Below are 25558 nucleotides of genomic sequence, written 5' to 3'. Positions count from 1 at the left end.
CCTGTCCCCTCCACCGTCTCATTTCCTCACAGCAGTGATTGTTTTAAAACAGAAAGCACGTCATGTCATTATCCTGCTTCAAACCCTGCCCTGTCTCTCTTCCAACCTCAGTCAACTCTCAAGTCCTCAAAAGAATGTGGTCCTGGACCCTGGGGACACCGCATTCCTTCTCTCCCTGACCCTTGTCTCTAACATTACGCCTCTGGGTCTTTGCACCTGCTGTGCTCGCTGCTGGAACGTTAGTTCTCCCCCAGCTCTGCACAAGCTCACTCCTTCCTGCCGTGCTCAACTCAAGGCCACCCCCTCACACAGGCCTTTCTTTTCTTTGCCTTGTTTTAAAACAGGTTCATCCAGATACAACTTGCATTCCATAAAATTCACCCATTTAAAGTGTGCAATTCACGGGACTTCCCCGGCGGTCCTGTGGTTAGTGCTCCGCACTTCCACTGTGGGCGGCACGGGTTCGATCCCTGGTCGGGGAACTAGGATCACGCATGCCTTGCAGCACAGCCAAAAAAAATAAAAAATATAAAAATGAAGTGTGCAGTTCAATGGTTTCAGTATATTTAGAGTGGTGCAAACAACACCACCATCTAAGTCTGGAATATTTTCATCATCCCAGAGAGAAACACCCATTAAGCAGTCCCTCTCGGCCCCGCCCAGCCTGGACAACCACTAGTCTATTCCTGTGTCTGTGGACTTGCCTCTTGTGGGCGTTTGTGTAAGTGGAACCACACGCTCTGCGGCCTTTCCTGACTGGCTCACGTCGCTTAGCCAGGTGCTCCAGGTGTGTCCGCGTCACAGCGTGTACCAGCACGTCACTCCTCTTCACGGCTGCGTCACACCCCGTTGCACGGATGGACCCACTCATCAGCTGAAGGACACTTGGGGGTGGCCTTTCTGGACCACCCAGGTCACGGGGCCCCTCCTGCCCCTTCGCTCTATCACGCCTCCCAGTTTAACCCTCTTCCCTGAATCCCTGTCTGAAGACCTCTTCATCTATTTGTTTTACTGTTGGTCTCCCGTCTGAACCTCAGCCCTGTGAGACCCTGGCCGTCCACGTACTCACTGCCGGATCCCCAGGGCGCGGCGCACAGTAGGCAATCAGCCTTTCCCACGCCTGCTGGGGTTGCTTGGCCCCCGTCATCCCCCCTGCCCGGCTCTCTGAGGGCAAGCGCGCTCCCACCAAGAAAGGTCTCCCCAGTGACCCCGAGAGGGAACTAATAACGCCAGGCCCGGAGCCCCAGGCTCCTCCTCTGCCCTGGGGATGGTGCCCCTCCCAGGTGGATGTGAGAAAGCAGCGTGCCTGCACAGAGACGATGGAGCAGCGCGTGATCGGGGGCGGGGGGGGTGGGCAGGCCTGCCGGGCTGAGGCTCAGGGAGGCCCACGTATGAGAGGGGAGAGAAGCTGCCAGAAGAATCCACATGAGCTTCGGGCAGCGCCCAGAGCAAGGAGGCGGCAGCTCCTCTGCCCTGCCTGGGATCTCCCGCCCTGGCTGCACTCGGCTCTGGTGCCAAGAGAGGGACCAGGAGAGCCTGGCGTGTGTCCACAGGAGAAGGAGGTGAGGAGGCGACTGGAGACCCCGTCCCCAGCCTCAGGGAGTCCCGGCCACTGCAGGCTATGTCAGGACAGGGGCGGAGGTAGGCCGGGGGCCTGAGCACAGGGCCAGCACCCCCAACCCAGAGTGGGGGGTGGCATCAAAGGAAGAGAAGTCCCAGCTCCAAGAGGGAAAGGATCTCCACGACCGAGAGCCGGCCAGGCTGGGAGGCAGCGAGCTTCCCACCCCAGGACGTGTGCACGCAGGCTGCCCGCTGAGGGGCATCAGATGGCTAATTGTCCGGGAAGCTCCCTGGGAGCTCCCGGAGCTTGGCTGCCAGCTGCTCCCCTGCCCTCCTCCCCAGATTCACCACGGTGGGGGAGGGGCCGGGGGCAGGGTCTGCATCCCAACTGGGCCGCCCCGCCCCCCTGGCAGCTCAAATGCCCTTCTGGCCCACAGGGCACAAAGCAACCTCTCGTTCCCCAAATAATGCCAGGTGCACCAGTGATTTTCCGGCCCGACCCCAGAGGCTGAGGGTTACCTGCAGCGCAGAGGAGGGGCTGTAACAGACAGGGCCCCACGCCGGAGGTGGGCGCTCAGACACGGGCCCGCACATGGCACCCACCCTGCAGGCAGGCCCGCAGGCATTGACTCAGTTAATTTCAGAACCACCCTAAAAGTCACTCCCGTGGTAGAAAGGGCTGAGCTGCTTCCAAACTCTGGGCAGCCTGACTGCCAAGCCTGACCTCCCCCGCGCCCCATCACAGTCCTCAGTACGCAGACGACACTCAGAGGGAAGGCAGGGGACGGGGTCAGTGGTGCCGAGCTGACAGAACCCTCTTAGGATCTCCCCAAGAAGCCCGCCCGGCTGGCACCGCTCCTCTCACTCTACAGGAGAGGAAACGGGCCCGAGAAGTTCAGCATCTGGCCCGTGACTGCACATCTTACAACCTACCGCTGCTGGCCGGGACGCCGTGTGCCCAGCTCCCGGGAGATCTGTCCAGGAGACGCCCTGAGCCCAGGGGTCCCCTCTCAGGGACCTCAGGACAAGTCCCAGGGATCCTGCCACCGGCTTCTTGGCTGCAGCCACCGGGGCCCTGGGCAGAGGGCCAGGGAGGGCCAGCCAGCGGCCTGTTCCCCACTCACCTCGCGCTTTTCCAGACGTGAGCGGCCCAGCCAGGGCGACCGGCACACGCGGAGGGGAATCTGAAGACGCAAGTGGAAAACTATGCGCTGTCCGATCACAACCCTCCAATTTGTCCCTGTGGCTGCCGCCAGCCCCGCCTGGGGCCGCAGACCTGCTGACTCAGGTCTCCCACCCGCCTCCGGCAGCCAAGGGGGCTGGGATCCCACCGAGGGCCTGCTCCAGCTGTCTGTCCGTCTGTCTCAGGGAGTGGCCTTTACCCTCTTGGGGGCCCTCCAACAAAATGGGGTGGGGGCTGCACAGAGCAGAGCGTGTGTGCTGAAGCCTGGAGCCCACTCCGTGCATCCCACACCGGGACCATCCTCCTTGCTGACCACACAGCACCCTGTACTTATGGGCTCTAAGTGGGGGGTTGGGGAGAACCCAGGGCCAATTACGGTGCCCTCACCCACCCCAAGCCGGTCCTCTGTCATTGACAGCCAGGCGGCCACCCTGCCAGTGTGCACACTGGCCCTGCACTGCAGGCCTGCCTGTCGCTTCTGTACGGCCAGCAGTGCCCACAAACACCGAGTGGGCACTGACCTCGAGCCCCAAAAGCCCTCGGGTGGCTGTGCAATTACTCCCACCCTGAAGATGAGGAAAGGCCTGGAGAGGCCAGCCTGCAGGGCTCCACGAGGCTGGGCTGCTTATCCTCAGAGCTGGTGAGCCCCTGGCAAAGCGTGGCAGGGCCTCCCAGGCCCGGGCCCACTGCATCCTGTAAACAACCCTTGAGGCTTCCAGAGTGCCAATCCCGGAAACCGCAGGAGAGAACAAGACGCAGGAAAATCCTGCTGCGGTTACAGGGAAAGGCACCCAGGGACTCACCCCCTGCTTGGCCTAGCCTCCAAGGTACCCGCCTGAGGAGGTCTGTCCCAGGGTTTGAGGAGGGACAAGCGGCTGCTGACTCACTCCAGGGGTGAGCTTTCCTCTCCTTTCCTACAGCCAGCCTGCATCCCCACCCAAGAAAAAGCCTCAGCCCTTACTGTCTGCCCTGTTTCCCTAAAGCCAGGCCCAAGGCCCGTCCCTGCAATGCCTCTCACCCACCCATCTACCCAGGATGAGGCCCAGGGTCCCAAACACTCTCCCCCAGCAGCAGACACAACTGTGGTCCTGGAAATGATAGCTTCTTATCACCGTGAGAGCGACCTGGGTTTCTGGGTTTCCCTTTTCCCTTTGGCTGCTAGGAAGCTCAGCAATTTTCATCTCAACAAAAGGACCTCAGGACCCTGCATATCTCTATTCTGTTCTATTTTTTTTTTCTGCTAGGTCATGACACCCTGTTCTAAATTGTGTTTTTCCTGATCCTGATGTTTTATTATTTACTTTATTGTAGGTATTTCATGTAAGTGGTCACAAATATTCTGGGAAGGAAAGAAGGAAGGAAGGCAGGAAGGAAGGAAGCAAGGGAGAGTTTATATAGTTTACATACCAGGTAATGAGGGAGGGAAGAAAGAGGGAGGGGAATCTTCCAATCCCTTATCCTTCCTAAAACCTCCCCTTGAAGTGAAAAACATGCCCAGAAGGAAGGTGTTATCCAAATAGGTGGGGCCTCTAAGCGCTTCCCAAGCCCTCAACAGATGTGGAGCCCAGCCTTGTCTGAGATCACACAGGACCCATTGGTCGCTGCTCCTGGCTCTGAACTCTGTCAGCAGCTGCCGAGGCTGGAGCCAACCCGGGGGTGGGGCTGGGATTGGTGTTGTGGGGGTGGGGGGAGTGCCCCCTCCCCAGGGGCGGAGCTCCGCTCTACCTCCTTCTCCACCCCCACTGCACCTGGTTCTGGGCACCCCCCAGCTCACGGAGCGGAGAAGTCAGCAGCTACCTCTTACCCAACGCTGGCTGCACGCCAGGCTCCGCCCTCTGTTCCCTCACTTAATCCTCCCTTTGAGCCTCCAAGGATCTGCAGGTGGGAAACTCTGGCCCGAGAGGTGAAGCCACTTCACCCTCAAAAGCCAGTGACCCTGGGCTGCCTGGTGCCCAAGTCCGGGCTCAGCGACTGCGCGGACAACAGTGTGAAACAGTCCTGCCCGCGTTCTGAGCCCATCTCACCGAGGGGTGACAGCAAGGGAGGCTGGGGACGGGCCCAGGTCACTCAGATGTGCCCAAGGCTGGTGCGCTCTGTGATAAGCGCAGTTCCCGTGCACGCTGGGGAGACTGCCAGCCACACCGAACCTGCACCTGCCAGGCATCCTCCGGGGCACCTGGGCACCCCGGACGCTTGGCCCACTGTCCTGCTCCCTCCCCATCAGAAGCTCAGAGGAGAGCGCCAGGGTGGCCTTTCGTGCCTCCTTCCCTGCTCCCCCAGGGCGGGCTGCCCTGGACCTCGTAGAGCCAACGCAACTGGCCAGCCCAGTGGCCGCTTGCCTCTGCCCGCTGGGGCACAGCCAGGCACGGCTGCATACACACGCACACCCCCTGGTACCTGAGGGTCCTCACGGAGATGCAGTACTTCCACATAAGGCTCCACACGGCGCTGCCGCCGCCCTTCATGCCTGGCTAGGGGGGAGTGGGCAGCCGAGGGCCCACGGCGCTGCCCTCCGGCCCTGGTCCGCTCTGGCTGGGGGTCTGGCTCTCAGGTCGCTTCCTTCTTCATGGTGGGAAGAAGAAAGAAAAGGCCCAAAGCCTGGGGGCCTGGAGGAGGCGCTGGCTCCACAGGCCACCGCAGGTCCCAGCCGCAGGCCGTGCAGTCCCCGGGCAGCTGCTTCAGACCCTCCTGGCTGAGCGGCCCTCGTGCACCAGACCCCGTGGCTCCTGCACAACCTTCGCCGGCCTCCTGCCAGGGGACGGCGGTGGCCCGGGGCCAGGGGAGCAGTGAGTCACTCAGGGCGGGCTGGGTGAGGGGCGTCCGCCTGGAGCCCAGGGTCTGGTCCTGCGTCCAGAGGCCGGCCTGGGACTGGGACTGGAGAGGCTGAGCCCGAGGAGGGAGGTGGGCGGGGAGGCAAGGGCGGGCCCACATCCTCCCTCATCTCCCCAGAGGCCTAAACCCAACACCCGCCCGCTGCAGCCCTAGCCCTGCCCACCGAAGCTCTGGCCAGGACGCGGAGAGGGGCTGTCTGCTTCCTGGGAGAGCGCCAGCCCTCGAGGATCTCCGTCTGGTGGGGGAGATGAGGTTTCCAGCCCTGGCCAGGCCACCTCCCTGCTGTGTGACGAGCCTGGGGGTGGCTTGCCCCTCCTTGACCTCAATTACCTCCACCCCACCCCCCCGACCTCAGCCTCATGGAGCCCTGAGCACTGGCCCAGAACTGACTAACCAATTCTCCCAACTGCTTTCCCAGGTGCATTTGATCATTAGCTCCGTTTTACACGTGAGGGAAGTGAGGCACAGACAGAGGCGGTCAGTCACCGAGGCCGCAGACCTAGGAGGTGGCGGAGGTGGGATGTGAGCCGTGCGATGGGTTCTCGGAGCCCGCACTGGAGCAGCCAGCGGACGCCAGCTGCTCCGTGCACAGGTGGGGCAGCAGGAAGGTCGGAGGGCTGGGCCCCTCTCAGCAGTTGTGGGGTCTGGGCCTGAGCCGGGTTTGGGGCATTTCCAGGCAGGGCCCCAGCTGGAGCCTCTGCCCTCGCCCCCTGCCAGCTGCTCCCAGGCCCAGCCCAGGGCAGGCAGCTGGGGCTTCCCAGGCGAAGCCCCTGGGGACAGTGACTCACAGCTCAAGGCCGGTGCTCACAGAGCCCACTTCTCCCAGCCCACGGCCCCCAGGAAGTCCTCCAGAAGGCGGGTGGGCCCAGACCCCAGCACCCTGCAGCCCTGAGCCTCACACCCAGTTGCCAGTGCCATCATGTCCAGTGGCCGTCAGGGCCCCCACTTCACCCATGAGGAAACCGAGGCTCAGAGAGGGGCATCACCTGCCCACAGACAGTCAGGGAGGATGGAGCTGGGCCTGACCGGGTCTCCGGGTCAAAGCCTTGTTCCGTCCCTGGGCCCCCCGCCCTGGCCTGTGCAGGATGGGAGTTCTGTTGTGGATTCCAGCCCGATTCCCACAGTGAGGACAGCAGCTGCACGCTTGTCTCTCCCCCAAGCCAGGAAAGAACTTTTTATCTGAAAGGAAGATAGGCTTCTACAAAGGCCATGGCCTCCCTGGGGGCCTCATGAACACAAATTCTCACTCTTCGTTATCAGACACCACGACAGTAGGCCCCTACCTGCCACAGGACCTCCTCCACAGCACTCTGGGGAAGTGGCTGCCCATCCTCAGCTTGAACACCCTTGAATACCCCCAGTGACAGGAACCTCACTACCTTTCAAAGTTGCACATTCCATCACGGGCCTCCACTGACCTAGGGAAACTCTCCTTTGGATAGAGCCTCCCTGTCACTTTTCATACTGGCTTTACTTCCTGTGCCACACAGAGCAAGGTCTCCCTTCAAAGGTCTATCGGGTCTGTCCTCCTACTAGTGGAAGTTTCCTCAACATCTTTTGTGGGTGGGGGCAGGCTCTGTTTACACATCTCTACCCACCCCTATATTCACACATCCATTCACCCACCCACCTGTCCGACTAACCATCCATGGACCCATTCATCCATTCACATGTCCACACACATCTCCCTCCCTCTGTTCCAGTCATGCATCTGTTTATCCTCTTATCCAACCTCCCCATCGATCCGTCCATCCCCTCAGCCATCTACCGCCTCACTCACACCCCACCCCCGGCCTGGGCCCCTGTCCCCACAGGGTCACGAGGCGCAACAGGTGGTGGCAGCAAGCTCTCCCTCCTCCTGTCTTCCTGAACCCTCCTCCCTGCCAGCCCTCGCCTCTTGCTTGGTCCCAAGGTTTCCATCCATGACCTGTCATGTCCCTGGCAAACTGGAGCCTTCTCTGTCTCTGCCCCATGCCTTGTGTGGCCCCCAGCCTCTGACTTCCCATGTCTCATGGGTCCTACTGCCCCAGGCTCTGGGGCAGACCCCCTGGTCCTGGGCTCAGCACTGACGCCCAGCTGGAGGAGTATTTGTCACAGGCTTGCTCTGTGCCAGACACCAGTCATGGCAGGCACCCGGTAGAGGGGAGTACGTGGCCCTTTTGCCCTGGAGGTGATCTTAGAGAGAGTGCCATTTTTAAGACCAGAGGCCCAAGACCCTTGAGGGGGCCTCCTTCAAGTCGCTCTCGTCCTGGAGGACACACCTGTCCCATCACCAAAAGCTCTGGAGGTCCTGGGCCCCATCCTTCATTCCTCCTCTTGGCTGTGTCCACCTGGTCCATCTCCTTTCCAACAGCACCGAGTTAGGGCTTCCCACCCTCCACTTTACAGATGGGGAAACTGAGGCCAGGGGAGGAGCACGGCTTTCTCAGCTCCCAGGGAGTCACTTGCTCCTCAGAAGGCTGCTCCTTGGTGAGGATGGGCTGGGGAGACTGTGTGAGGGTTTAGGAATCCCTTGGGACACAAGAGGAGCTCACCCCATGGGCCCACCCAGCAGGGGCCAATCCAGGCGCCATCACCCATGCTCTCCTTCACCGGTGGCCCTTGACGATCTGCCTTTTGAACCCCTGGCAGCCCCACTCCGTGGCCATCACTCTGGTCCAGCCTCGTACCTGAGCTGCACATGGCCCTGCACTGGCCTGATACCGGCCCCAGGGCTGATGGTAGTGGAGGCTGTCACATGGCAGAGGGCCCGGTGGGGTGGCCTGGGGGTGTACAGGGGCTGCCCCACCGATTCCACGCTGCGCCTGTCATGTCCCCTCTCTGCTTCCTCCATCCCCGAGGGGTGGGTGTCATTATCCTCATTTTATGGATGAGGGCACTGAGGCTCCAAGTGTTGCGAGGTTTCCTGATGCCGACTGTGGCTTGTCCTCGAGAACGGGGGCAGACTCCTGGTTCACCTCTGAGGCCCTTGTCCCTACATGCATCGTCCGCTGAGCCTCAGTTTGTTCCTCTGCGCAATGGGACAAGCATCCCTCCCCTCCCGGCTGTGGTGACAGATAAGAGCTACCAGGCCAAAGAACCGTGTGACCCTGGGTGTGAGACTTAACCTCTCAGGGCCATCTCCTGCAGGACCGGTGAGCCCCCGTCAGCATCACGTTGAGAGACCCTGGCACCGCTGGGCATGTGTGAGGTGCTCAGTGACTACTGTCCCCCCTCCCCGCCCCCGCAGGACACGGGGCCACAGCAGCAGGCGGGGAAAGGGCATGGAAACCTTCACACCCTCCGCTGGTCCCTCTCCCAGCCTCACGGCCAAAGCCAGACTCTGCGGAGAGCTGCCCGGGCCTCCACCCTCGGCCCAGTGACTCACATGGCCCACTGGGGGTGAGGTCACTGCCGCCCAGGCAGAGAAAAGGACACACCTGTTCCCTGGGAGACACCAACGCCACGGTGCACTTGGCCTGCGAGGGCTTCTGCTCGCTTGAGGGAGGCAGCAGCCCGGGGGGGGCAGTGGGTGAGGACCCGGCCGGAGGACGGGGGCTGGGGGCGTGGCCCGCCTCTGGGGGCCAAGTGAGGGTCTGCGAACCTCAGTCCAGCCTCCAGGCCCAGTGGGCTTTGTCCCCTCTGCTGGCATGGTGAGGGGCGTCCGTGGTCTTAGGGCTCTGAACCCCCCCCAACTCCCACCTCTGACTTAAGGGGCTACTCCATGTCGGCCTGTCTCATCCAGCAAATGGGCGCCCCCAACCCACTCCCTGGCGGTAAGCTGGGGGTGATGGGGTCTCTGAGGCCAGACCTCGGCCCCCTCCCCCTGGCTGGGTCCGTGCGCAGCCTCTGCAGGCTCACCCTGCCTTCCGCCAGTTCCGTCCCTCCCCGACCCCCCATCCACCATTAGGGTCCTTCCAGCACCCAGCACCCTCCCCACCGCTGACCTCGCCAGGCAGGCAAGGCCCCTTCCCATCTGCCACCTGCACTCCACTCTGCTCTGGGCCATGGACTGCATCCGCAGGCACCCCGTTTCCGGTGGGTGTGGCCAGTGGGAGGCATGGCAAGACCACAGGCGGAGGAGCTCACTGCCCCACCCCCTCCTGTCCCGCGCCCTCTGCAGCCGCAGTGCCTGGTGCGTGGTCTCTGCGCAGGGCTCTCTCTGGGTTCTCGTAAAGGCTCCCTCGCCCGCCCTCGGGCCCAGGGAAGGCCCCCCTCCACCGTTGCCAGCCTAGGTGCTACACCTTCCCCTTAACCCCGCCCCTGGGCACAGACCCCCACGGCCAGCACGGCCCACCAACTCCTAGTGGACCCGCTGTTTCCGCCAGGTCTCCATACACTGCCCTTCAAGGTGCAACTCAAAGGCCACCGCCTCCAGGAAGCAACTGTCTGTTCGCTCCTTCATCCATTCCACACGTATTGATCGCCAGACACCACGTGAGGACTCGGTGAGGAAGACGGGGAGCCTAGGTAGGGGACCCTCCGGTGGGAGGGATGCCCGGCACCAAGCGAGCAGGTAAACAGAGATGACGTCGGCAGCGATCGGGGGCCTCAGGGAAGAGAAACAAGGCAGAGCTTCTTGCCATGAGCTCACCCTGGTCCCACTCTCCCGCCCACATACCCCCCATTCGCTGGGCCCGGGCTGCGGCCTTGCTCACCCTGCAGTACCCTGTCTGTCCCTCTGCCTCTGCTCTGAGAGCCTGTGGCGGGGCGGGGAGGGGAGAACATGGTGACTCAGCTCTCTGCACATCATCCGAACCAGCCTCACAACAGCCTAAGTAGCAACAGTCCTTACCAGGTCCGTTTTCCACAAACTCACAAACCGCGGCTCCAACACCTTGCCTGGGATGATACCCAAACCCAGCGCTGCCTGCCTGACTCCACGGCTGAGCTCTTTCTCCTGCTTCAGGCTGAAAGCGAAGTGCGTCACCGTCAGCTATATTTGCAGACTCTTCCAGTGGTGCCCAGAGCGGCACCCAGCACGAGGCCGGTGCTAGACCCCCCGTCAAGTGGGCTGAACATCAAAGACCGTAATCGTCCTGCTCCTTAAGCAGCGTGTGCCTTGTGGGGAGGGGACCCCGGATGCCTCTATTTTCCAGATGGGAAAATGGAGGCCCAAGGCTGCTAAGAGCGTTCGGTCACATGGGATCCCGAGTTCCGCCTTCTCCTCTCAGGCCCAGGAGGCCACTCAGGAGGCAGGTGTGGGGCAGAAGCCAGAGAAGAGTTTCAGCAGGTCCATCGCAGGGGGCCACGGGGGCCAGCGGCCGAGCCCCCGCCTGGGCATGCAGGGCCTCGCTCTGCCTGCCAAGCCGAGGGGAGGCTGGGGGCGGGGGCAAGGGCAGAGCAAGGACCAGGGAGCAGCTGCTGCTCGGACCCAGGTGGTGGCCCAGGAGGTGGGGACGAGCGACTGGATCCTAGAGCCACTCACCAAGCAGAGCCAGCAGGGGCTGCTGACGGATATGACGGGGGGAGGGGGAAAGAGGCGCGGAAGGTGATGCCTGGGATTCTGGTCTGAACTACCGGGTGGATGGGGGCTCCACTGATGGCAATGGGCACATGGGGAGCAGGCATGGGGGGTGATTGGGTGGGACAGAGTGGTGAGGACTACAAGGGGTCTAAGGGGAAAATCGTTGCTCTGTGGGAATGAAGGCTCTGGATTTTCAGAAGTCAGAAATCCAGATTTTTTTCATAAAGGCTCTTGGGTTTTAGATGTTTGTGATAAATTCAAATTTAAAATGCCATGTGGGCTAATCCCGTGCACACCAAATAAAGTACACCTGGAGGTGTCTGGCCCTCAGGCTACCTCTTGTACCCTTTGTTCCTTCTCCCCCCCCCCCCGTCAAGATTCACAGAGCTGCCACTTCCTCCAGGAAGCTGCCTGTGATTACTCCAGCTCTAGAGGTGCCTGTGCCTCCTCACAGCACTGAAACCACCAGATTGGCAGTGACTTGAGGGTGGGTGTGGGTTTGCTTATCAATTTCTCATGCCCGCAGCAGACACTCTGGCCGAGAGCAGGCGTTATTGAATGAGTACCTACTGAATGATTCTCTCTCTCCCTTGATCCTCCCACCTTTCATTTGGCAGATGAGGAAACTGAGGCCCAGAGAAGGGAGGTGACCTGTCCACGGTGGGCTCTGGGGCCAGGGCCTGCTTGCTGTCCAGCCTGTTTGTCAGCTGCCCCCGAGACTGGGCGAGCAGGAAGTATGAAGGTGATTGCACAATCTTACCAGGTTTTGCCACCCGAGGGAAAAACAAGATCCTGGGCAGCCCCTGAGTGTCCAGGGAGGGTAGGGAGCCCATTCCAGGGCGACGGGGGCCACCCACTGGGGTCAGGGCAGAGCCAGACCCCTAGGACTGAGCATCGCTGTGGGTGGCCTGGCTGTGGACAGAGGGACCCCCCCGAGGGCGGGGTCTGACATCAGTAGTCAGTTAAAGTGACGGCCAGCCCTCCTGGGCTCTCTTCTGAGAGTTCCGACCCACTTCCCTTTTGGCCCTGGGAGGGCAGACTGTGCCAGGGACCTTCAGGGTCTGTGCTCAGATCTGCCATGTAGAGAAATCAGATGACGGAGGCGATGGAGGCCCAGCACAGTTCCCAGCACTGGAAATGGAGAAACGGAGTCTCCGAGGTGTGCAGTGACCTACCTAAGGTCACACAGCCTGGGGGCAGCAGACCTGGGGTCCCGACTCCAAGTCCTATATCCTTTCCAGGCTGCTGAGCTGCACTGGCCCTGGCATCTTGACAAGCCACCCCCCACACCCTTCTCCCCCACCTCGGAGTCCTCATCCACAAGACAGGGAGAGAAGCAGAAGCCGCCCCCGCGGTGCTCTGTGCACAGCAGCGCCCCTGAGGGCCGACGCTGTGTGAACGTGCTTGTGGTGTGTGTGCTGCGTGCAGGCTCGTGACTACAGGGCCACACTCTTCTTAGCTTCTGGTCTCTGAATGGTCTGGGTGCGGCAACCTTTCCAACCTCCAAGGAGACACATCTCACTTTCATCCAAGAGAAATAACACCTAGTGGTTACTGGGTGCTCACTGGGGCCAGTGCCCTACGCGTGATGAACTCAGTGAATGCTTAGGTTCATCCTATAAGGCAGCTTCTATTATTATCTGCAGGGCGTGGAAACCAAGGCACAGGCAGGTTTACAGACATGCCCAGGTTGATACAAACAGGAAATGGGAGAGCAAGGATTTGAACCAATTCCGCTCCCAAGCACCCACTATAACCACCATGCGACACGGCTGTCCTAGTACGGCATGGAAGTCCTTCTCAAGGTCTAACCTGAATCCCCTTTGCTGTAGGCTGTGCCCTTCCCTAGCTCCTTCTTAGGCGAAGGGGAAAAGCTCCGCCCATGTCCCCCATTCTGTGCTGAAAGGCCTAAGTTCTTTGGCCCCTGGCTCCCAGCTCCCTGGGTCCTGGCATGCGGGTCAGGTTACCCCAAACAGGAACCCTCCCCTTGACTCTGTGTGTGTGTGTGTGTGTGTGTGTGTACAGAGGCCTGGTGAGGACCGCACCACCCTGGGCCAGGAGCTCACCTCCTCACTTGCTTCCCTGCATCCTGTTTCCCAGCGCCCAGCCCTGTTGGGGCGAGGCCCTGCCTGAATCTTCTCTGTCGCTCATCTCCGTGCACAGGCAGTTCCCAGGGCCCTCTCCGTGGACGTTATAGCGTGTAATACTACTTAATGTTTTCCTTTAAGATCAACTGCTTTAAAAAGCTGCACCCTAGTCGGATCAAGCTTCTAGGTCTAACTCCCAGGTTGTAGGAACTACAGGAGACAGAGGAACAAGCTGACGGGCGGGCAAAGCCACGGCATCCGGTGGAGGCACGTGGTTCACGGCGGGACTTTAAGCCAAGGGACTTGAAACCGGCTTCCAACTAGGTTCAAATTTGCAAGAATGAAAAGTTAAACAATGCGCAAAACGCCAAACGCACTGGCTTTCGCCCCTGAGTATGGTTATTTCAAAAGGAAACTTTAGATCACTCCCCTACGTGGAAAACTAGTATCACTTGCTGTAAGTAGAAGGTTACCATGAAAACAAGACAGTGTGATCCGATTTCAGGAGGATTCTGTGTCCTGCCAAGGGTGCCTTGCAAACCTGCCCGCCTCTGTTCCGAGAAGCCCTGGGCGAGAGGTGAGCGCCTGCACTCTCGCCCTGGGCCCACCGGGGACACTGGGCTGCAGGTAGGTCCCTGAAACACCTTTCCTCACCTTCCGCTTCTCGTGCATCAGGGAGGGAGGGGTGGTGAGCGTCGGAGCAGAGCCCCCTCCTCCCCGCCCCCCCGGCAGCCGCAGTCTCCGCAGCAGAGAGGGGCTCGGTGGGGACTCAGCCTCGGTGGCAGCCTGGGCCCTTCTGAGTCACACAATCCACAAGCTCAGAGCTGGGGCACAGATGAAGAAACTGAGTCCCAGGCAGGGCAGGCACTGCCCAAGGTCACATGGAAAGTCTGGGCGGGGGGAACCAGGAATGACAAAACTCCAGGTTTTCTGACCTTCATGATCATGGAACCTTGTTCACAGGTATTCATTGAGCACCGACTGTGTGCGAGGCACAGAGGATGGGGGGCAGGGGTGAACAGGACAAAATCCCAAAGAGCTGACACTTAGAGGCGGGGGACAGAGGACAAAAGCTAGGCAAACGAATGAGATCATTTCCGATGCTGCTAAGGAGGATAAAGAAACCAGGCTGGAGGGCGTTAACGACGGCGGGGAGGTGGAGGCGGAGATGCCACTCAGGCTGAGGCCGGAAGTGCCTAGAAGGAGGGAGGAGGAGACCTGGGGCCAGGGCGCGCCAGAGAAGCAAGAGCCTGAGCACAGGCAACCAGCCCTCAGCAAGTCCTGACTCTTTTTTCAAGCTTTGTATTTTGAGTTAATTTCAGACTTACAGAAAAGTTGCAAGAAGCCTACAAAGAATTCTGTACACCCTTTGCCCAGATTCCCCCCATGTTAACAGTGTATCCTATCGTATTCCTTCTCGCCATATGTGTGTGCGCGCGCACACACACACGCTTGCGATCGGAATTCTCTGAGCGTAAGTCGCCCCCCTCGAGCCCCTGCTACGTTGACGTGTTCCCTGAAAACAAGGACGTTCTCTGACATAACCGAAGGACAGTTCTCAAAGTCGGGACATTCACATTGGTTCAATACTGCTATCTTATCCTCAGATCTTATTCAGAGTTGCCAGCTGACCTAGCGGACGTCCTCCACGGAGAACAGTCCCTGATCTTAAGCCTCTTTTGCAAACATGCCGAGGGAACTGTGTTCCCAGGACGGCCTTTAAGGAGAGCACCAGTCCGGCCCATTGGGGGTGGACCATTCAGCCCACGGGCTGGCTCACTCAGGGCCTGTGTGTTGGATCCTGAAGCCAAGGGGAAATGAGCACCGTATACACACCTCTGTATTTCTGACCCAAGGGAAAAAGTTAATAAACCTTTAAAATGGAAAAAATGATTATGAAAAGAGCCCACTGTTACTCGATCTCTTCGCACGTTTCTGTCGGCCCTCATAACCCACCCTGCAGGGCACAGGTTGCAGCCCCTTGAAATGACCGTCCCCGCTGCACAATAACGCAGGGTTGTAAAACAAACAACAGCCTGTCTTTATGTGCAATTTCGATGTTTTGTTGGTTGCTTGATCGCTGAATTTTTGGGGGCCAACTTAAATTCCACACCCAGGCTGAATGCCTCACTTGCCTCACCCAGATCCCAGCCCTGCCCACCCCACGCCACCCACGTGGGCTTTGCTGCTGTGCACATACTTTGCTCAACAGAGACCCACAGTAAGCCTGAGAATGGGTCCTTGTACCCACTTCACGGATGAAGAAAGGGAGGTCCTAGAGAAGTCTGCCAGCGCTGCCATCACAAACACCATAGACTGGGTGGCTGAAACCACAGAAATGCATTGTCTCACGTTCTGGAGGCCAGGAGCCTGAGATCAAGGTGCTGGCAGGGTTGGTTTCTCCTGAGACCTCTCTCCTCGGCCTGCAGACAGCCCCCTTCTTGCTGTGTCCTCACATGGTGTATTAGGGCTCTTGAGAAAAAAAGAACCATTAGGATGTACGTGTGCGTGTGTGTGCATAACTATATACACACGTGTATATAATTATTTATTATCCACACATACACACACACACACATATATATATATATATATATAAATACATAGATGTATTTATTTACTATAAAGAATTGGCTCGTACTGCTATGGAGGCTGACAAGTCACAAGATCTGCAGCTGGTGAGCTGGAGACCTTGAACTTCAGAATAGCTAGGAAAGCTGATGAAATTCTTCTAGTCCTAGTGCCAGTAGGCTTGAGATCCAGGAAGAGCCAATGTTTCACTCTGAGTCCAGATGCTGGGAAAAGCCTATGTCCCAGCTCGAGGACGGTCAGGCAGGTGTAGTTCCCTCTTATTCAACGTTTTTGTTCTAGTCAGGCCTTCAACTGATTGGACGAGGCCCACCCACATTGGAGAGGGCAATCTGTTTTGCTCAGTTTAGTGATTTAAATGTTAATCTCATCCAGAAACACCCTCACAGACACACCCAGAATAACGCTAAGCCAAACATCTGGGCGCCCCAGGGACAGTCAAGCTGACACACGAAATTAACTGTTAGACATGGTCGTCCCTCGGTGCGTGTCTGCGTCCTAATCTCCTCTTCTTATAAGGACACCAGTCCTATTGGATGAGAGCCACCTAGTGACCTCATTTCACCTTTGTTGCCTCTTTAAAGGCCCCATCTCCAAACACAGTCACATTTTCGGGCACTGGAGTTATGGCTTCAACATATGAATCTGCCCCCATAACAGGCCCTGACAGGAGAAGGGTCTCAGCTCAGAAGCACGCAGGCCCGGCTCTTCCCTCCTCTGAGCTGCCTGGATACGTGGAGCCCTCAGGCAGGCTGACCCATCCATCCGATGGCTGCCAAGACGTGGCTGAGGTGCAGACGGTCACTCAGTATGGATTAATCTCACGTGCTAAGTCCGGCAGTTATACTGAAGGCAGGAAGTGTCTGTCGGGGGATCGCAGTGGGGTCTCGTCCAGGCAACAGCATTCCCCTGAATAAACTCTCCATGACCCATCTCCTGCCACCCTCTGGCACCAGCGGGACCTCGCTAAGACACAGAAGGCCTCCAGCAGGGGAGAAGCGGTCATTCGGAAGTCCGGAGCCCCGGAGCCCACCCACGCCTGCAGCGTCCGCTTTACACGCCCTCTAGATGCACCTGGCAAGGACACACCGGTGTTCCACCCGAGGACATTCGTTCCTCTCTCCTGGGCCAGGTTCAGCTCTGGCTGCTTGATTCTTAAACATTCACCGATTATTCGGCCGAAGCTAAGCTTCTCAAGGCCCCCGGCCACTGGGCCAAAGTGAGCCTTCGGCGTGTTTCTCACCCACGCCGCACTCTGGTCCAGCTGGAGCGCCTGAGCCAGGAGGACACATTTTCGGGGAACAACGGGCATCCTGCACCGCCCAGCACGCCCAGCCCTTCCTGCCTGCCCGCCCATGGCGCCTGGGGACCGGCCCTCCCGCACGGGGTGCAGTGCCGCTGGAGCCCCTGTGTCTCTGGTTGGCCTCACGGGATCTCTGTTGCTCACCCCCAAAGACTCTGTCCGATACAACGCTCTAGCTCCACCACCCTCACTTCCTCTCCATGCCTTTTCTGCCAAGGGTACTGCTTCCCTCTGTTGGTGGGAAAACCCCCTTCAGCCCTCAAGACCCGTCTCTGCTCTACAAGAACCCCTTCTGGCTTTCCCAGCCGAAATGCTTGCTCTCTCTCCTGAATAACATTCACGCTTTCTTTGAACTTACTTCATTAATGAAAAGAAAACCCCCCATTTACCCAGAGCCAACTGTTTCCCAGGCACCCTCACACGCATTAGGTCCTCTTCCTAAGTCCATTTCAGCTCAGGACCTGAAGGTCAGAGAGCAGAAGTGACTGGGGTGTCACTGTGCCCTGAGACGGTCCCAACTGTGATGCTCTAATGAACAGAATGCAAGGGAAGTGACGCTCTGGGACTTCTGAGGCCTGGTCATAAAAGCTGGCATGCCTTCTACTTGGCACTGTCTGCCCACACCCCATACCCCAACCTCCTGTCTCTCTTTTTCCTGGGACACTTGGTCTGGGAACCCAGCCACCATGCTGTGAGGAAGCCCAGGCCGCATGGGGAGGTCCCGTCTAAGTGTTCAGCTCACAGCCTGCAGCAGCTGTGAGGTGAGTGGCTAGGTGGGCGAGGCCTCTGAGGACCCAGCCCCCAGTCTTCAAGAAGCCACATCTGATGCCGAGTAGGACAGGCCCCACCTAAACTGCAAACCTGTGGGAAAAACAAACACTGTCATCGTCTGAAACTACCGTAAGCGTGCGGTAATTTGTGACGGAGCCACAGCAGGCGGAGAAGCTGCCCAGAGCCAGAAGGGGCTAGAAAGTGAGGATAACAAGTGCGGCTGGGCCGCTTCGTGGAGCTGGTCACGTGGAGTGCACTGACCACATCCCCCCTCTGTGACCTTAAGAAGGTCACTTGCCCTCTCTGGGCCGCCGTTTCCTTGTCTGAAACATGGGGAAAAGAACAGTATCTATTTCAGGAGGCTGTTGAGAGGACTCACGGAGACACCGCGCGCGCAGCATTCGGCACCTAAACGAACACCCACGGAAAGTAACAGCAGTCCTAACGATGATCTAAGGGACCGGCCACATCGGATCCCCAGCCGGCTGATGTCAGCGCCCTCACTGGCCCCTCAAGTCACAAAGCCTCAGGGGCTGAGCCTGCCGGCTGGGAGCAGACGCCTGGGCTCCAGCGTGTGTGCGGGCACCCTGCAGCCTCCGACCAGCCCTGAGTCTCTGTGCCCAGCTTCCCGGGCTGTGTGCTCAGAGCTGCCAGGCCACCGCGTTCACTGACTGTGGCTGAGGTTGGGGAACCCTCTTCAAAACGAGTGTCTTTACAGTGTTTTCGATACACCTGGCCTCTGTTATTTCCAGCAGAAGGGGCTGGTGAAACCTGCCCATCAGGGAGCAAGTTGACAGCTGGTCTAACCCGAACTAGTCCTACATCTAAAAGCAGATGGGGGTACCCACCACGTGCTTGGAGGGGAGGCGCCAAAGTCAGGGTGTGGGGCAAGAAAACACGGACTTACAGTCACCCTTGAAAATTCGTTACCACGGAGGACCTGGAACTACACAGACCGAGGGAACGGCACGTGCTGTCTCAGCTTCCACTCCAGGATGCCTGATGCTGTGCAGAGCTGGGGTGCACACCCACACCATTTACAGTCTTCTCCTCTCCTGTCCTCTCTCTCTTTCTCTCCTTTATACATTATCATCCGGCTTTTAATACCAAGTGTAGGTAAGAATGTAGAGACACGGGACCCTCACTCATTGCTACTGAGGAGGTGCACTGCTACACCACTTTGGAAAGCAATTTCGCAAAGCCCAGTAAAGTTGAAGGCACTCATATACCGCCCTGGTACAAACTCTACACACACCACACGTGTGTGCAAGGAGTGAAGGAACCTCCCTTACTGCAGCCCTGCCTGGAACATCAAAAAAATGGGAAACCGCCGAAATTATCAGCAGCAGAACAGTGGAAGACTTTACACCAACAAAAATAAACATGAGAACTATGCACAGCCACACGGATGACTCTCACCAATTAAATGTGGAGTGAAAAGAGCAAGTTGCATCTTGTAGAGCTATCTGAACACCCATGTTCACAGCCGCATTACTCACAAGAGCCAATAGGTGGAAGCCACACATGTCCGTCAGTGGATGAAGAGATAAACTAAATGTGGTTGACACACAGAATGGAATATTATACAGTTTTGAAAAGGAAACAAATTCTGACACCCGTTACAACATGGATGAACCTGAAGGATATTATGGCGAGTGAAACAGGTCAGTCACAAAAGGACAAATCCCGAATGACTCCACTTATATGAGGTCCCGAGAGCAGTCCAATTCATAGACAGAGAGCAGGATGGGGGGGGTGCCAAGGGCTGGGGGAGCGGGGTGGGGAGTGAGTGTTGAATGGGGACCGAGTTTCAGTTTGGGAAGATGAAAAGGCCCTGGAGACGATGGCGGTGATGGTTTCACAAAAGTGTGAACGTACTTAATGCCACCAACCGGTACACTAACAAATGGACAAGATGGTCACTTTTACGTTATGTGTATTTTACCACAATTCAAAAGTTTGGAAAAGCAAGTTGTAGGTTATGACACCATGCATGTAAAGTTCTAAAACTTGTGGAATGAGCTTTGTGTTAGCCAAATTATAAAAATGTGCATGTGAAATAAACACAACAAATGGGCAGGGTGGGGGCACTACTGCTTAGGTTTAGCTCTGGGGGGATCGGGGTGAGATGGGATTTGAGGGAGGCCCACAGGGGCCGTCCACCGCGTCATAACAGTTTGTTTCTGAAGCCAGGTGACGGGTATACCACTCTCTACTTTTTCTTCCCACCTGAACTGTTTCACTAACCAGAGTGCCCTGAGGTCCACCAGGCTCTAGGGCCTGGGGAGCGGGCTCTGTGCCTCCCAGGATGGGCTCTGGGCCAAAGCTAGGGGCTCTGCGGAATGGCCATCGCCCCAGGCACAAGGCAGAGGCGCCAAGAACTTCCTTTACGCTTTCTAGTTGAAATAAGCATCTCTGCTCCTCCTGGAGCCTCAGCCTCTGGCAGGGCTCCAGGATTATTTTACATGAATTTAAGATCACTAATGAAGAATAATTAACAGCTTCAAGGGAGCCTGGCACACCCTGTGTTTAGAAGTGGTTAATTATGCATTGTCTGCAAAACGCCCTTTTCATACTCGAAAGTTTTGGGTTGCTGTTTTAAACAATGGAATATGGCATCAGGAAAAAAGCCAAGTGGTTCCATGCGCCAAGTTCCTGGGGTTGGATCTCTTTGGACAGAGGTGACCACGGCTCCCTAAGCCCCCTACGTGAGGTGCCTTAAGTGCTTCCCTGGCACTGACACTGTCAATCCCCCGGAGGGGCCATGGCAGGTGGGCCAGCTCCCTCCCCCACCGTCGGCGAGCAGTCGGAGTCCCGCCAGGATGCGGTCTGGCCATAAAGCTGGAGTCTCTCGTCCACCTGACTGACGCATCACCATTATTTATGAACACTAGTCAATGGAAAGAGGACTGTCCCCAGCCCCGAGCATCTCATTTGCCAGTCGAAGCTCCTTGGCTGGCCCTGTGCAGCCTGTGAAATCCCTCGGTCCCCCTGACAGACCATGTGACTCTGGGCCAGCCACTTCTCGCCCATGAGTCTCTATTTGTTCACCTGGAAAATGGGACAATTACGTCCTCCCCTTCACGGGGTTGGTGGGCTTAGAACGATGCCTCCCACATAGCGGGTACTCCGTGAGCCTCTGCATCACACGGCCCACCCGGCCTCCCTTTCTAGCCTCACTGCCTGACAGGCACCCTACACTTTAGCCTCATCTGTGACCATTTCTGAACCACGCCAGGCTCGGTCCTACCTCCACACGTTTGCTCATGCTGTGCTCCCTGCCTACTGTCCCTTCCTTATCTGAAAAAATCCTGCTCCTACGTTCAGGCCCAGCTCAAATGACACCTCCTGCAGGAAGCCCTCCTAGATTTCTCCCAGGCCAGACGGCCTCCCTCATACTGCTGGTATCTTTGTGCCACCTCTATTTATCCCCCATCCTCAACTTTCATGGCTTGTTAGTGGGTCTCTTTCCCCTTGTAGGCTGGGAGCTCCTTGAGGACTATGTCCCATTTGTCTTCTGGTCACAGTTGGGCCTTGAGAAAAGAGCACCTGCTCTGAATAAGAACCTCCCATGGTGGGAGGGGCCGAGGGGGCTCTCACTGGTTGGCCTGGAGGCTGAGCCAGGTCTCTCACAAGCACCACGTGACTCCCAGAGGGACTCTCAGCTTGCTACTCCCACCCTGAGAGCCCCTCTGGGCTCCCCACTGTACAAAGCAGGAGGCCCAGCCCCTGGTCCTAGACGCAGGTCCCCAACGCCCCTCTCAGCTCCACGGCTTCTCACCACCACCCAAAGACACATGCCCTTTGAAAGCCTCTGGGGTTTTTCACATGCCTTTCCCTCTGCCTAGAACACCCATCTCCCCACCTCGGCCCAGCCAACTCCCGCAGACACTTCGATGCCCGCTCAGCTGTCACCTCCCCCATGAAGCCCCACATCCAGATCCACTCCTCCTACCGTGTCCACCTGAGCCCCTGTGGGGTGGGGACATGCTTCCTTTATCCCTCTTGCCTCAGGACCCTGGCACACTCCTCTCCTGAGCTGCGGGGCACTCGAGACAGAGTCCACCTTGGAACAAGAGAGACCTGGGTCCAAATCCTGTGGCCACACTTACGTGTCTGCCTGCCCTTGGGTCTCACCTGCTCAAAGGGGGGCTTCGACGCCCCTCTTGCAGTAGGGCTGAGGATTGACCAGAGTGTAAAGTGCACCCTCGGCAGACACTTAATAGCTAACAGCCAGAACATTCCAGGTGCCCCAGGCCCACAGGAACAAGTTCCCAGGATGGTGGGAAAGGCTGGTCCACCTGCACGAGTGGAAGACGCCCCGGGGAACAGTCGGTGCTGATCAGAAGCGGGGTGGGCCTCTCTCCCTGGCACCCACCCAAGAGCGGGGACTTCCTTTCTGAGGCTGCTGTGAGACCCTCAGGACCTGCCCCCTTCGGAGAAAGCCTTGGAAGAGAAAAGAAAAGTTCCCACACTTTCCCAGAACGGCTCGCATACTAATAGCCACGGACTTCTCAGAGTGTGAAATCAGGAAAAACTAATTCCCTCAGGATAGCCGGTATTCTAACTCCCTCCTCCAAGGCCTTTAATTACAGGCCGTTGAAGCCGCCCTTCCTGCTGGCCTGGGCACCGGTGTTCCTCAGCCAAGGTGTGTGTGTGGACAGAATGCACGTGCGGAAGACACTGTCAGTTTTACTAACATTCGGGGTCATGCCCGCATCGTTTCAGGGAGTAGTCCCCAAGTGCCGCTACCCGTCAACAGGTCCAAATCCCTAAAGATGGGGAAATTGGGGCTCAGAGAGGGAAAGTGACCTGCCCAAAGTTACAAAGCAAGCGGAGGGACTTGAACTTTGGTCTCCTGACTTTCACACCAGGGATACCCTCATTCTGCCCAAGTAAGGCAGATACCCTCATTACTCCAAGTGTGTCTCAGATCTCTGCTTGGGATGGAGGCCGTCAAACCCCTTAGTCACATGAGCCGCCAGTGAGGTCAGAGGGCATGGACCCTGGCGCGGCCAGGCCAGGGTGGAGGGTGCCCTCCTGTGGGGTGACAGTGCTCCAAGCAAGTCCGCTCCAGGGCGATTCTCAGCAGCAAGGAACAATGAAACTCAGCGCATGGTCACAGAGCACTCGGGGGTGACCCCTTCTCCGCAGAAATGCTACCAGCTTCAGGGCTGGAGGGAGAGGAGGGGACAATTGAGCCAAGTTGCCCAGTGGCCCAGAGCAAACGCCAGTGGGGGCCCTGCCCCAGGACGAGGAGGCCCCGTGGTCGCCAGGCAGGGGACGGGCCCGCCAGCTCGGCTGCCCCAGGGCAGAGGCCCTCCCGGGGCACGTACCTTTTATAGACTCCGTGCAGCGGCTGCAGGCACAGGAACTGCCAGTAATCCAGGCAAAGGGCCTTGAACTTGAGCATTTTCGCCTTTCGGTCTCCTGCCGGACCCCCGTGGCACCTCCACCGAGACTTGGAGAGGGGCTGAGGGAGCTGGGGGACGGGCCGCTCCGGCCACCCCGGTCCCCGCTACCACAGTGGCCCCACTCACATGGCCCGGTGCTGCCAGCCGCCCCTCCAGCACAGCCTCTGATACAAAGAGCAGCGCACACAAAAGCCCAGCGACTCCTCCGTCAGGCTTGCCCAGGCAGCCTCAGGCTGCCGCCGCCGCGGGGGGCTGGAGCTTCTCGGGGCTTCCCCGGGGGTCCCCGGGGCAAACGGGGGCAGCCCTGGCTGTGCTGAGTGGTGGGGGCCCCCGGCCCGTCATCCTGGGGGCCTGGATGCTGGGGCTCCTGACGGCGGCTCCGAAAGCTCCCTCTTCCAACTGGTCCCCAGGTCCCCAGTGGCTGCGCCGGACCTGGCCGGGCAGTGGCCCTGCCGCCTGCCTGGCCTGAAGTGGCCGAGGCTGGGAAGACCAGGGGTGTGGGGTGCAGGCAGGGAGGGGGCGAGGTGACAGATGCCGGCCTCCTCGCCAGGTCAGTTATGTTTGGCGGAATCCCTGCTCGGCCCCGAGAGCGGAAACTCACCACGTCGCCACATGGTGCATTGGGAGCCGCTGTCTCTGAAAGGCAGCGGAGAAAGACTGACAGGGCCACCGTGGTTGCCTGGGTGACAGGGACACATTGATAAAATCTAAAATGGAACCTCGATGACAGCCGCTCATTGGCTGCCGGGAGGGGACTCCTGACGCCGGGGGCGGGGGCGGGGGGCGCCTGGGCTGAGGGGCCGTGGCCAGCGGGGCATTGTCAGGCAGGGACGGGGGCCACGGGCAGAACCGGTGGCTCTGCGGCCCAGGACCCAGTGTCACAGTGGCCAAGCAGAACCACTGGGCCCCTCCTGGCAGGTCTGGCTTCTACTCTGGGCACCCTGCGGCCCTTTCCCAACACACTAGCCACAGGGATCTCAAACGTCCCTCTCTGCTCTACCCGGTGCCCCTGCTGCTCTCAGAATAAAGGCCAAACTCCCGACTGCCCTCCGTGCCCCAACTCCTGCCGACCGTCTGGGCTCTCTGAGGCTCCCGACGCCCAGCCCCCTGGCTCCCGTCAGGTCCCTGAAGCCACCCTCTCTTCCAGGCCTTCCAGGCAGTGCCCTTGGCCAGAGGTGCCCTCCCCGGCCCCTCTGCACCCACCGGATGCTACCGCCAGCATCACGTCCGAGCCCCCTGCACGCCCTACCCTGACTTTCTCTGCCAGACATGCCCTCCTCTGAGATGATCCGTTGATTTACTTATCTGCTCCAGCCCCCAACTGCAGCGCAAGCATCCCGGCCCTGCCTGGCTCAGGGCAGCACCTGGCCCACTGCAGGCACCCCATCATTTTGTTGCAGGAGTGAAGGGTCCTGGAGAGCGGGACGGAAGGGTCCTCCTGAGCACACCACACTCACCCCGCCTGCTACTTGGGGTCCCTGGTCTGCTCAACACTGTTGACAAAGCAGTGGTCCCATCGCATCCTTGTGAGGAGGGCTCGCTCCCCCTCCCCCAACCACAGATGAGGAAACAGAGCTCAGAGAAGACCCCATCACCGTGTGTGAGGGACGACGTCCAGGCCCATCGGCCTCAGACAGGAGTGGCTGCCACCAGAGTGCTGGGCCTGCGTGTCCTGCGCCGGCGGCCGGGCATCCAAGGCTGGGTGCGGAACTGGGCCTGATCGCAGCACCCCCCGGCAAAGCCAAAAACGAAGTCACCGGCCTCAGGAGGGAGTCTCCTCCGTCCGCCATCTCGGATGCGCTGCCTCTAGAGCAGTGGCTCTCCCCCCGGGGCGATTCTGCCACCACCCCGTGCCCCAAGAAACAGTGGCCATGCCTGGGGACACCATGGGTTGTCACAATGGGGAGGGCGGCGCTACGGGCCTCTAGTGGATTTAGAGGCCGCCAAACACCCCACAGTGTACAGGACGCCCCCCTCCGCCGGGAGTGATGCAGTCTAGCGGCTCTGCAGGGTGGCTCTCCGTAGGAAGTGCCGCCGTGGACGGCAAGAAGGGAAGGACGTTCGCGATGGCTCAGTCGAGCGGGGAGCGTGAAGCCCAGTGAGGGGACGGGCACGGACAGCATCATCAGGACGGCCGAGCTGGATGCAGCGTGGGGCACAGTCCACCAACCCAGCCTGGGGAGAGGGGAGCTGCTGGGTAACTGCGCTGGTGACGAGGCAGGCGAGGAACGAGGGCAACATGGCGGTCTGCCGAGGGTGAGGGGCCTGTCTGCCAGCCTCCCTGAAGGGCCGTCCGCCCTCCCCCAACAGGACATCAGCTTCCCTCTCACGCCTGTGGCAGAGGAAGCCGGCTGTTCCTTTGAAAGGAGGCAA

General features: G+C 59.1%; 1 protein-coding gene across 8 annotated transcripts in view; it reads right to left on the bottom strand.

Annotated features, from left to right (window-relative positions):
- IQSEC1 (IQ motif and Sec7 domain ArfGEF 1) overlaps positions 1-25558 on the bottom strand; it is a 330441-nt gene that overhangs the window by 106985 nt on the left and 197898 nt on the right. Inside the window, exon 1 of one of the 8 annotated variants that reach the window (XM_022562620.2) lies at positions 5141-5626. The exons of the other annotated variants lie outside the window; for them this stretch is intronic. Within the exon in view, the coding sequence (XP_022418328.1) occupies positions 5141-5208 (68 nt within the window). The 5' untranslated portion in view covers positions 5209-5626. Of the gene's footprint in view, positions 1-5140; positions 5627-25558 lie in introns of those variants that run through there. 8 annotated transcript variants of the gene reach the window in all.

Source organism: Delphinapterus leucas, chromosome 10 (assembly GCF_059928025.1).
Source record: "Delphinapterus leucas isolate spDelLeu-1000000601 "Yukka" chromosome 10, BTC_Dleu_Yukka2, whole genome shotgun sequence".
Taxonomy (NCBI): Eukaryota; Metazoa; Chordata; class Mammalia; order Artiodactyla; family Monodontidae; genus Delphinapterus; species Delphinapterus leucas.
Note: the sequence above shows the minus strand (reverse complement) of the source record. Positions and strands in the feature narration are given on the sequence as shown.